The sequence below is a fragment of the Polyodon spathula genome, chromosome 16 (assembly GCF_017654505.1).
Source record: "Polyodon spathula isolate WHYD16114869_AA chromosome 16, ASM1765450v1, whole genome shotgun sequence".
Classification (NCBI taxonomy): domain Eukaryota; kingdom Metazoa; phylum Chordata; class Actinopteri; order Acipenseriformes; family Polyodontidae; genus Polyodon; species Polyodon spathula.
The window spans coordinates 34,708,813-34,720,849 of record NC_054549.1 but is presented as its reverse complement, the minus strand read 5'-3'; the positions used below and the strand labels follow the sequence as shown (position 1 = coordinate 34,720,849).

Genomic DNA, 12,037 nt, shown 5'->3' with positions numbered 1-12,037 from the left:
AGCATGAAAGCTTTATCTCTAGCAGGGAGAATGTCCTGGCTTCAGCGGGCAATTACATATTGCCTTTACTTTCAAGAAAAGCTTCTTCTGTGCGAATCATTTGTAACTCCCATTGTGAGTGAGGTGGAGCAGTATTACAGCTATGTAATTAAGAACCGCACAGGAAAACACTTTCATCTTCTCTCTTGAGTGCATTGAACAAGACCTAGATTCTAGATGTTCTAGACCCATGTTGGCTAGTCACCACACATCCTGACATATAATGTTTCCCTCTAGCTATAATAGATTAGAATCAGGATATGTTATGCATAATAACCGCTGTTGTTGGTTTATAAAAGTACTATACGCAAAATATTGTTATTAACAAGTAATAAAAGCGAGTATATATTAAACCTTGACAACATGAAGCTTTTCACTAATACCAGTGGTTTGTAATGACAATGATACTGAATTAAATGACTGTACCTTTTATCCCTTCAATAATTATGATCAACAATTTTAATAACAAGCTTATTCATGCAGATGCATAATACTGGACCCTCGAACCAAAGAGTGGCAAAAGAAACATCATTAAATTGCCTTTTATTTCATTTTTGGGTCATTGATTTTGTCACATACTTGCCCTCCTCGACAACCTGTGTTGCCTTACTTCTCTTTTCAGTTTGAAATTAGACTGCCAGCACACCAGTTTGGAAAGGAATTCCACACACACTGATCATTATACAAAAAGGCCTCTTGTTCCCACTGCTGGTCATATGCCACAAACAGCATGTTAAGACCTCCATCAGTGCTTCTGCATGCTGACTGGCACACCCACAAGAAGGACTGCTAGCACATGCATTAAGGGTGTACAGCAGGGGGCAGTGTGTAGGGAAAATCAAACATACTAATGTTTACCCAAATGAGAAAACAATGTGGAATACCATTTAAAAAAACACAGTATGCAATACCTCTGTAGTTAGGGAGCTGTATGTTTTTTTTAGATGGGAATACCTTAAGGCTTATTGTTTTTAAATTTAATTTAAATCTGTCACTGGAATGAATTATATTTTCACACTAGAGCTAGCATTACCAGGCATTCAGTTTTTGCCTGGAGGCTGGACTGTCCTACATTTCAATTATTTTTGTCCAGTCGTGGTGAAAATATTCAACATATGCATCAATGAACTGCCTCATTGAAGATGCCTCATATCATGATATTGGATAGATAAAAGCCCTACTGTACATAACTAATGTACTTGTCCACCAAATGGTGCTTCCGTGAATTAATAATACTAGTAACAGTAGGACATCATTCAGCTAAAATAACTGCATTTCCCTCACTGGTATTCTCTTCCCTTTACTTTTATTCTACTTATACAATACCAGCAAATGCTATAAATTCATTGTAATGCTTTTTGCTCCAAGCTTGTGTGGCTATGAAAACACTGTGTTAAAATCTAGACAGTACTCTGCACTAAAGAAAGAAAAGGAAAATACCTGAAGCTGCAGTAATTCAATGCAATGCAATGAGTTTACAATGCTGAACCCTGAGCCTGGTGCAGATTGTGTTGCTCACATACTTGATATTCCCATTTAAAACAACAGTATCTGCAAGAGCAGCAGGGAGGGTGACTGGCACCACCATTTTGTGCATTAGTGTATTCTTCAGAGAGAAGACTTCTGTTTTGATGGTGTCATCAGCAAGGAAGTCACGATACACACTTGCACAGCTAAATATTTGACAATGAATCAAGCATTGCATCTGCAAAATATAGTATTTGAATGCAGTCATTTTAATATGGATGTCTGAATACTGTGCATGTATGCATTTTGCAGTAATAGCATTTTGAATCTTTCTGTCAATGCGATTTGTTCCTGGTTTGTCTCAGCTAGAGACAATAGTGATGAATTCGATTTAAGGTAATAGTGTTGAATGAATCCACCTCTACCTCCTCATCTGCTCTTTTCAACAGCTCAGATGGTCTGCCTCACCACTGTCTGATCTGAGGGAAAAGGGCATTTTGCATAGATGTGGGGCTAAGGGATTGTCATCAGGGATCATTATGATCAAATACAGAACAATCAAAAGAAAAGAAATGCATATAAATAAAGCCTTCTTGATATTGCTCAGCCCTCATTTTTACTACAGTGTGGTGTGCATCACAGTCTAAACAGGGAAGTGCCCCTGCCTTCACTGTCAGCGACTGATACAGAAAGAAACTCACACTATCTAAATCCAAAATCCAAAGATGCAGTGTCATGTTCTCCTATCTGAAAACAGAACAGCAGTCTGTGGAATAACTGTGTTCACACAGGCATTTTATTATCTAATACGAATTTCTATCTGATTATATTTCAGTTTGTTTTTTGGACCTGCTACATCACATCTATGTTCTGGAATGCGTGCTTTAAACCAGGTTAGGTTTGTATGCAACTCTATGATGGGTGGATTTAGAGATCAGCAAGCAAGAAAGTATAACAAATGCAATTGCTTTGTAGTTTGTTGTGTTTCTTGCCTATGACCTTTTTTTTGTGTTAAAAAAAAAAAAAAAACTGAAAATGCTGTGTCCCTGTGGAAACCTGTGTATTGCTGTTTTTAATGTGTTCTCCTGCATGAACCTTCTGAATCCAATAAGTATTTTTTTCACCAGTCAGTGTAACAGTACCTAAAGCAAAAAAACACTGAAACTACTTCTCGGGAGTTCATTTGAAGGGTTCATGTGTCCTTTCAAAATAACTTTCTATTCAAACGATGACTGCACTTATTGTGTTGCAGGCACTCGAGTATTTGAAAATAGTGCCGCAGGGAAAGAATTACAGTGTGCTGCGAGAGGGTCAAGAACAGATGAGTGTGATTAACGTGTGTTAAAAAAAAAAAAGATCTTAAACAATAACGTGTTAATCGCAGAAGTTAACTGCGATTAATTGACAGCCCTAATTTATATACATTTAATTAAAAACATAAACTATTTTACCAGTGGGGAAAAAAAAACATTCCTGCCATAACTTATTTTCATTCTCTTTAAGTATTGGTGAGGGGGGAAAAGGGATTGTCTCTAATAAATGATTGTGAATCTCTTTGACCTCTCACTATTGTAGTAATTCCAATTACAGTACATGGGTAGTAATATTTACATTGGTTGCCCAGCAATAGGATAAAGGCTGCTGTAAAGATCCTAGTGGTGCATAAGTACATCTTGGTGATTTCCTGATGTATGGAAAATAGATGTCTGGGCCCATACCATCTGTCTATATCATATGATCAGATATGACGTTCTTTTTTCTATTACACTATTAGAAACCATTAAAATGGCAGTATGCCAGACCATTTTAAAAGACTGTACAGCTCATTGATTTTCTTGAAAAAGCATATTCAGCAGCCTATAAATATATCTAATGTTATATCAGGAGAACATTTCCTTGATATTGTAATTGAATATTGTTGGGATTAGGTTGTGTGCCTACGACTGAGTGTAATTATTGGACTGCTGTTAACTTTCCCAGCATTCCAATAATTCCCACAATTCTCTGTTTATGTATTCTTGTAGAAACACTTGAAAAACTGTTCAACAATGTTCAATAATCTAAAGGGGAATTTCTGGCTAACCGGAAAATGCTTGTTTCATAGATTATGAATAGAAATGTAAACAGAGTAGCTGGGGCTAGCGTTAGCAGTAACAGGAACATGATCCCCATGGAGTGGAAAGTATTGATGGCAAAGTCTCAAACAAATTCACGCATGATGTCTGTTATCAAGACTCTGAACGGTCGTACACATACATATTTATTACAGTTTTCAGAAGTGCTGGTGGTAAAAATACTATAATGACTGCCTTGGGCTATATCTCTTGGTCCTGGTTTCTTTACCAATCCTAGTCCGTCAACATGTATTCATTCAATTATTCTTGCAGACAATCTTCGTATTGAAAAAACTCTTTTAGCTTTTAGAGCAAAAAAATAGGCAACCACTATGTCACAGCTAGAGCCTGAAGAAAGAATACAGGCTTTTAAATATGCAAGTAAAATGTGAGCTTTTATACAATCTCTGCAAGATATACAGTATTCACCAAAACAGCTGTTGACCATTTTTCTAGTTCAAACCCCTATCAAACTCCAAACACCTGGTTTGCAGACAATTGTTGAAATGTTCCTAAAAGGACAATGCTTCATGACATTATAAATTGAAATTCCCCTTCCCCTGTGTAATATTCTGGATGGCAATATATTGACATTTGTTGAAAGCAAGACACTATCACAGATTGATCATGTGCTACAGATAGATCATTACCCCTGCATGACTGTGTCAAACAATAGACAAGTAATAAACACACCCTACCTAAAATGCATTGCAATTGACGTAGCAACTAAGATGCAAGAGAAATATGTGCTTTTATTCATTTTTTTTTTACTACTGAATGAAATGTGATTTGCATGCACACAGTGTAAATCTCAGCAGTGTTATTAGCCCTCGCAGTGGGCTGGTTAAAGATTCATATTTAATAGGTTTTCAAAACCTTAATAGGTTTTCAAAACATAATAATAATAATAATAATAATAATAATAATAATAATAATAATAATAATAATAATAATAATAATAATAATAATAATAATAATAATAATGGATATTCAGCAAACCTCATTTTTTCTATCAGAGTAAGCAACTGATGCCTAATACAATATTAAACACATCTTAAAACAGATAAATATGAATAAAGCACTACAGAAACATTTGTATGTTTGGAGTATGGGTAGTATTAAGGAAAAATGAATCCCTTCATATAGGTCTTTCTACCTCTATAGGCTTCATTAAAATAACCATATATTTAAACAATGTTTAGGAGATTTCAGCCCATATTAATATTTAATTATAGTTAGTGTTTTACTAGTGTTCCCACTAAAAACACATACAAGAAAAGCATAGGATCAATTTCTTACTTCGTTTGCAAATATTTCTTTATTAATTTATTTATTTTTAGTCGCTCTCCAGGGTGTTGCTTAGCTTCTCTGATCCCTTACTAAAGCAGTGTTTCCAAAACCACTACACGCCCCCCCTCTGTTTCACTGAACTTCCTGGCACCCATTCTGGGTCTTAAAGCATGTTTCAGTGACCAGCCCCTGTCATCTGTACCCTCAGCCTTAATAAATGAGATGCACCTACCATTCATTGTGAGGCTCATCAATGACAAGCAGCAACTTGAACTTCTTGGTCAAGGAGGTGGGGGTCTGTTCCACCAATCCGGCTGAGGCGGCCGTCTGCTTGACAGCATTGGAGAGGGAGCTGAAGAAGCCTGTTCCGGGGGACTGGCTGATCTGCCTCCTCTCCGGGGCAGGAGATGTGGAGGAGGGGGCAGGGGCCGGGGGTGGAGGTTGCTGGGGCTCCGGCTGCTGGAGATCAGTCATGTAGCCATTGGGCAGGTTTGCAATGAAACTGCTGTCCGAGAGCCTTCGTCGTAGATAGTTCATCTTGTATATCTGGACTGGAATTCAGATGAGAATCCTGGTGCTGGACAAGATGGTAATTCTGGGAGGACAGCAAGAATTATAATTCAGACTGTGATATGCTGTATAGCTGCAGGGCTGCTTCAATCAACAAGCAAGTTCCTGATTCACTGCTGGATGCTGAGCTTTGTAATTCAGTTCTCCATGCAATGTTAAATCTTTCACTGCCTTTTCTTCTGAGATCTCCACACCTTTTGTCTCTTCTTCCCTGTTTTTTTCAGTTTAATTGGAGCTCTCTTCCTTCACAGCTATACTGACTGATCTGCAATCAAGCACCATCCACCACTGCTGTGATTCTCTCTCCTCCCTCTCTCTCATGCTCTCTCTCTCTCTCTCTCTCTCTCTCTCTCTCTCTCTCTCTCTCTTTTCTACATCACAGGCAATCTGCCTCTGTTGTCCTGCAGCATATTTCCAGTGAATAAGCAAAGGGAATGAGGGAGGATGCTCTTGGATAAGCTGGCTTTTCCCCTTTTGCCTCTGTGACCTTTCAGCCAAACCATCTGCCCAGCAAGGGGGTGATTGAGCAAAAAAGAAAATGGCTCAGCGAATTAATGAATGGTTTGAAAAGAGGCAGGGGCAGGCATCAGTAGCACAGTCCCATATGCCTTCCCTGAGGCCTATTAACCCATTTTTAACCCGTAATTGTCTGTTTTGTTGTTGTTTTTCATTTTGTTTAGATTTTCTACCCATATAAATGCCATGCCTGATAAAATAATGACTGATTTTTTTCTTTCAATTTTCATATCATTAGTTTCCCAGCTGGAAATTAATTAGGTTTTGTAATAAGGTCTTTTTTACTATTTGATTTGTAGTAAAAGCCTTTTTCATTCTGTAACTAGCTTCATGGTTTCTCGGCTAATTTAATTATGCTCAGACCTGTCTGTTTACAGACCTCGAAATTGAGCAAAAACAAGATAACTCATTTAAGCAATGGGTTGGCCTGTATTTCGATTACATTCGCTCAACCAAACCCTTCTCATTCAACATTGAATTCAAACATAACATGCATTTACTATGGTGATGTATGCATGCATGCATGGATATATGGATGAATGTCATGCGAAATATAATTCTGAAGTTTTCACTTGTAGTCTCAGGAGAAATTAAAAATTGAATCCCAATTTGCATGCAAAACTAAGAAGAAAAATTACATGGTTTTACTTTAAACAGCCAGATGCCATTATAATATACTTTTTGTCATTAGTCTTTATTTTAAATATAATATTTGTCTTTTGCTGTCCAATGTATATAAACAAACTTACTAAATTGATGCAGCTTTGGACTAAGATTTATTTAGTGACCTATCAGGCTAACTTCTTTCAGCATACCAACAAGCAAGCAAGTTTTATAATAAAGAAAGTAACAGAAAGACAAGATGATCAGGAAGAACACTGTATTTTTGAATACGCTTATACATTTTTGTATATCTTCATTGCAGTAGGATTAGGAGAAATCCCTTTGTATTTGCAGATAAGTCACTCCATATCATTATTTCTTCTACAGCATAATGCGTGAACTTCAGATTCAATATTTAGATATCAGTAAACCTACTGTATGGTTTCACAGAACATTGAAACCCACATAACACTTTATTTTTTATCCTATTGCTACTAAAGAGGAAAGTCTGCTTAGCATATTTAGAAGACAATTAAACAAGCACCAATACTTCCACTTACTGGTAAATCCTTCCAGCACACCGGTACATTTAAATACATGAATACAAAATATGCAAAGCCAAATACATACATTATTACTCTTCATTGGTGTAATCCCCCATTTAAAGATATGTATAAAATGTATTATATTAAAATATACATATATGTACATGTGATATATATTATATATATAGATATATATAATATATATATATATATACTATATATATATAGATATTATATATATATCTATTGTACGACGACACATGTATTAGTGCTAACATGCTGCTGTATACATTGAAAATCACTATACTAAGCCAATGTACAAAGGGATAGATTGTATGTATATTGAGCATGGACTGAGTGAGTGAATGCTATTTGGAACATGCTTTGTCCTGCTGGTCCTTTAAAACCAAAATAAGACTGCTGGTTTCAAGGGTAGTGTCTGTACACATGTTAAGCATATCTGTACATTGTAGTCTCACCCCTTTATATCTCACCCTTGCTTGAAATCAAGTTATATTATTGGCTTCCAAAATCTTGCCAGTGATAAAGTGCTAAATCATTTTTTCAAGGTTACCTTGATCCTTGTGAACAAGGTCGGTTTATGTTTGCTGACAAAATAAGTTGACAAATTGTCCTCTCTGGATCTTACAAACCTATAATTACTGCCACCAAGAGAAAGATATTCTTTTCTGACATCAAAGATTAATTGATAACCTGTAAAGTAAAGCATAAATACACTTTTCCAATATGAGGGTACGCTGTCAAAGATAAGCCATACATTTGATGCCAATAAGCCCAAAATAAATGTTATTATGTTACATAACAGTGGAGAGATACATCACTGTAGAGATGACCTGTTTTTTATAAGCTACCTGGCTGAGAAAAATAAATCTTTGGAGGAATATATCGAACAACGGTGGACGATTGCATACACCCCCATTGAAACACAAAAGTAAACATTTCCCACAATTCAATATTTTAATTCTGCCAACTCTGCCCACTCTCTCTCTAGACATGTAGAGTGGGTGGGGTTGTACGTTGAAAATGAAAGCCTTGCTTTCACATGTGCAGGCATTCACTGTGAATACCTCAGCAAGGTTTGCCTGTAAAACCATTCCCCAAGCTCTGAGAATCCCTCAGCTGTATTTGCTTATCAGTATTTTATTATCCTGTCTTTTCGCTATGTCACACTGGGAAAGAGCACACTCTAAATGGAGTACTTTATGCATGCTCCTACCCTGGCTGCTTTCCAGCAAAGAGGAATCTGAAAGAATGTCTCTAGAGATTATTTTTAAATAAACACACAGACACAAATAAAGAACTGCGTCTGAAAAGTTAATCACCTACTCTGTGGATGTGTATTTTAGGTGTCAAGGCCTGTTAAAATGATTGAAAACTGCAGGGTACTTCTGTACAAACAGAAGTTTTAATGTATTTGTTTTGTTTAAATCATCAGCTCAAATCATGCCGTAGTGGTGAAAACAGTACTTTGCCTTTTATGCAGTAATTAATATGATTATGTAGATTTGAAAAAAAAAAAAAAAAATCTGTTTACCCTGGCTCCACTTGTATAGTTACAAATGTTCACATTTTGTACAAATAGAATTAAACAGATATACCTCAGTTTAACTCTCTGTTCAAAGTAAAAATTAAGTATACTAAACAGATAATGCATGTGTTTAGAATATGGTACAATACACTATTTAATTAGCATTGAATACTAATATTACACACAGAGGAGGAAGGGACTGTATTGCTTGTCAAATTTAAAGTTAAGCTACTGGTGCATATATTGTGCAAAACCTACAGATGCAAATGTGATATCAGGCAAGTGCTTGAACTAATCTGAAGGATGAGTAAGACAAGGATCTATTTCAAGAGGCACATATCCTGTGCAACAACCACCAATCAGCTCCTGATATCATCTGATTACACCTGAAAGATTCATTTAAAAAAACTGTGGACAAATAGCTGTTAATGACAGAATTGGAAGCGGTGCAGGGGATGTCATTTATCTAGGAGTTCAATTATACATTAAGCAGGACTTCTCAAACTCAATCCTGGGGACCTCATGTGTCTGCTGGTTTTCATTTCAACCAAGCTCTCAATTACTTAACTAGACCCTTAATAAAACTGATAATTGGCTTAATTAGACCTTTTTCACTGGTTTTCAGCACTTAAACAGTTGCAGATTCCAAGCTAGCTATAACATTTTATAAGTAACTTGAACTGCAACTGTTTAAGAGCTGAAAACAAGTAAAAAGGTCTAATTAAGCTAATTAACAGTTTTATTAAGTGTCTAGTTAAGTAATTGAGAGATCAGTTAGAATGAAAACCAGCAGACACAGAGTTTGAGAATCCATACATTAGAGGTTATTTCTTGCTATTTTTATATAATCCAATACTTTTTTTTTTCCCTAGCCATATAATTAGGTCTGCAGTGTTTGAAGAGTTTATACTGTTTTATTAGCTTGCCTGGAGCTACTTTTATTAATAAAAATATAACTTCTTATCTTCAGTTCCTTGTTAGATAATAATAAGCTTGTGTTAGGAAACTGTCTATTTATTTCATCTATAAATTCACTGTGATATGGTTTATCAACTTTCAGCCCTTACTTCTACGTTTGAGTGACATACTTCTCAGTGGAATAGAATATGCATTTAATTGCTATAAAAGCATACCCTAAAGCATTGTGCTTTCCCATTTAAAATATATCATATATGTGTGCTGCAAGTGATTTGACAGAGAAAGGGTATGGGGTGAATCACTCACACCCTACTTCAAGAAATATATTCTCAAACCCATAAAGTGCTCCTGAACACTGTGAGGCGAAACATCAAAACCTCATCTCCTGCACTGTAGGTGTTATAGTTATACACACCACAGTGCATGTATTTGAAAGCCAAGCTGAAATTCAATTGATTATATATTTTTTTATATGTTTTAAGGAAGAGCGAAGAGTGATCTTTTTGAAAAAAATAAATACTAATCATGAAAACCTCTTTCTTAAAACAGCATGAAGAGGTTTTAAATCTTCACTGACACATTGAACTCTGAAAAATCAGAGGTTCATACTGTGATAAGGATCTGACAAGACATTATTCGGATACTGCAATATCCAAGAAGATTGTGGAATTAAATGTCTTTTTAAAATAGGTCACCCAGCAGCTGAACTGGCACTGTGAAGACAGGCATGTAGTAGTGAGGCAGCAGTAGCAGTATTTATACATTTATTTACAACAATATTTGAAAGTGTCTTTATCTTCTGGAAAATAATAAGTCACATAACACCACTATGGCGGCAATCTTAGGTCACAGGTCAAAGTGAAAGGTGCAGTTGGGTTTTGTCTGAGGCGTATCCTTAACATTGAAAATAAAAAGCTGACAGCTGCAATGGGTAATAACATTTAAATAGTATGAGGGGCAGTGGTGGCTGGTTTGCAAACTCATACTAGCTCCACTTACAGGGACACTTAATAAATGACGGTGCTACATTCCAGGATAATTAGTCAAGGGTATTTCAATTAAAATAGCCATAATTCATAACCTTAGGAATCAACCTGTTTTAGAACTATAGTAATGAGGTGAATGCCGCATGGGTTTCCTTTGTTACCAGATAGGAATGTAATGGCTGAAAATAGTGTAAAATTTGCTTATTTCTAGTGATAAAGTTGTCACCCTGGTTGACTTTCTGTTGCTAAGTAAACTAAGCAAAATAATAGCAGAGTATACACAGTGCATAGATAGACATGTTTTTTGTGAACAGGTCAAAACAAGCAATGCAGAAATAAAATGGCTCATTTTTACAGTAATAGAGCTTGACTGACAGAAGTGCCAGCCTATATTTGCTAAGAATTAATTCAGTCTGCTTGGAGACAACCCAGATTCCACTTTCTTTTTGGATAGGGTATAATAAAATAATTGCATCATACAGAAATGTGACCACTGAGGCCTTACAAATGTACTCCAGACAATTTCCCTCTCATGCCTGAAGAAAACCACAAAACTGTAACAGACAAAATCTTTATTGTGCACATTGCCGCTGTGCTTTGCGTATGCTGGGGACTGGTTCCAGCTGTGTGGTGTCCTGCCCAGCACTGTGTAATGAGGCTGAAATCTCGTGAAAGAAAGATACACAAAGCTTGCAGCATCCTCTTGTGGCACTAATGGAGATCCTGCTGGCTTTTAAAATAACTGTTTTTGGTGGCCCCTATTAAAGAGGTCTAATCATACCTCAAAACACAGTCAGATACCAGCTCCCACAGTCAATGGACTCCACTGAGTATTACTGAGTATATATGTACACGAAAACTTCTCTATGTTGGAAAAGAAACAGCCCAACATGATGGCAACCTATTGTACCACAAACAGTGACACTGCACCACCAAGAACACAGTTCAATAAACGTGCAGTCGGGTTTTTTTTTGTTTTCTTTAAAGTAGCTCCATTTTTGTCTTTCTATTTTACAATGTTCAGACCTTTAATACAAAATTAAATGAATTTGAGTTTGTTCTCATTGGTTGTGCCTGTTCAATATTAAATATAGAATCATAAAATACATTATAATTAATTAGAATACTCAGGCAATTTAATTCCAAAACAGAAACAGGTTTAAACTGTGTTAATAAATCCTTAAGACAATCTTATATATATATATATATATATATATATATATATATATATATATATATATATATATATATATATATATATATATATATATATATATATTCTATTAGATCCGTGCATGCGATTAACTGTAAGATGCAATTTAAAAAAATAGGCAGCTTGTGAAGTTAATGGAGCTTTTACTTCATTTACATTCTCCTGCAGAGGCTGTCTGGGCTAGGTTATATATAACATTGATACTTGGTGTTCCTGGAAATGCACTC

At 35.9% G+C, this 12,037-nt stretch overlaps 1 protein-coding gene across 1 annotated transcript in view; it reads right to left on the bottom strand.

Moving 5' to 3' along the window:
- Window positions 1-5,930, bottom strand: part of LOC121328896 (synapsin-2-like) — a 78,540-nt gene extending 72,610 nt beyond the window's left edge. The window contains exon 1 of the mRNA XM_041274036.1: window positions 5,143-5,930. Within this exon, the coding sequence (XP_041129970.1) occupies window positions 5,143-5,447 (305 nt within the window). The 5' untranslated portion in view covers window positions 5,448-5,930. The remainder of the gene's footprint in view (window positions 1-5,142) is intronic.
- Between the last annotated feature and the right edge of the window lie 6,107 nt (window positions 5,931-12,037).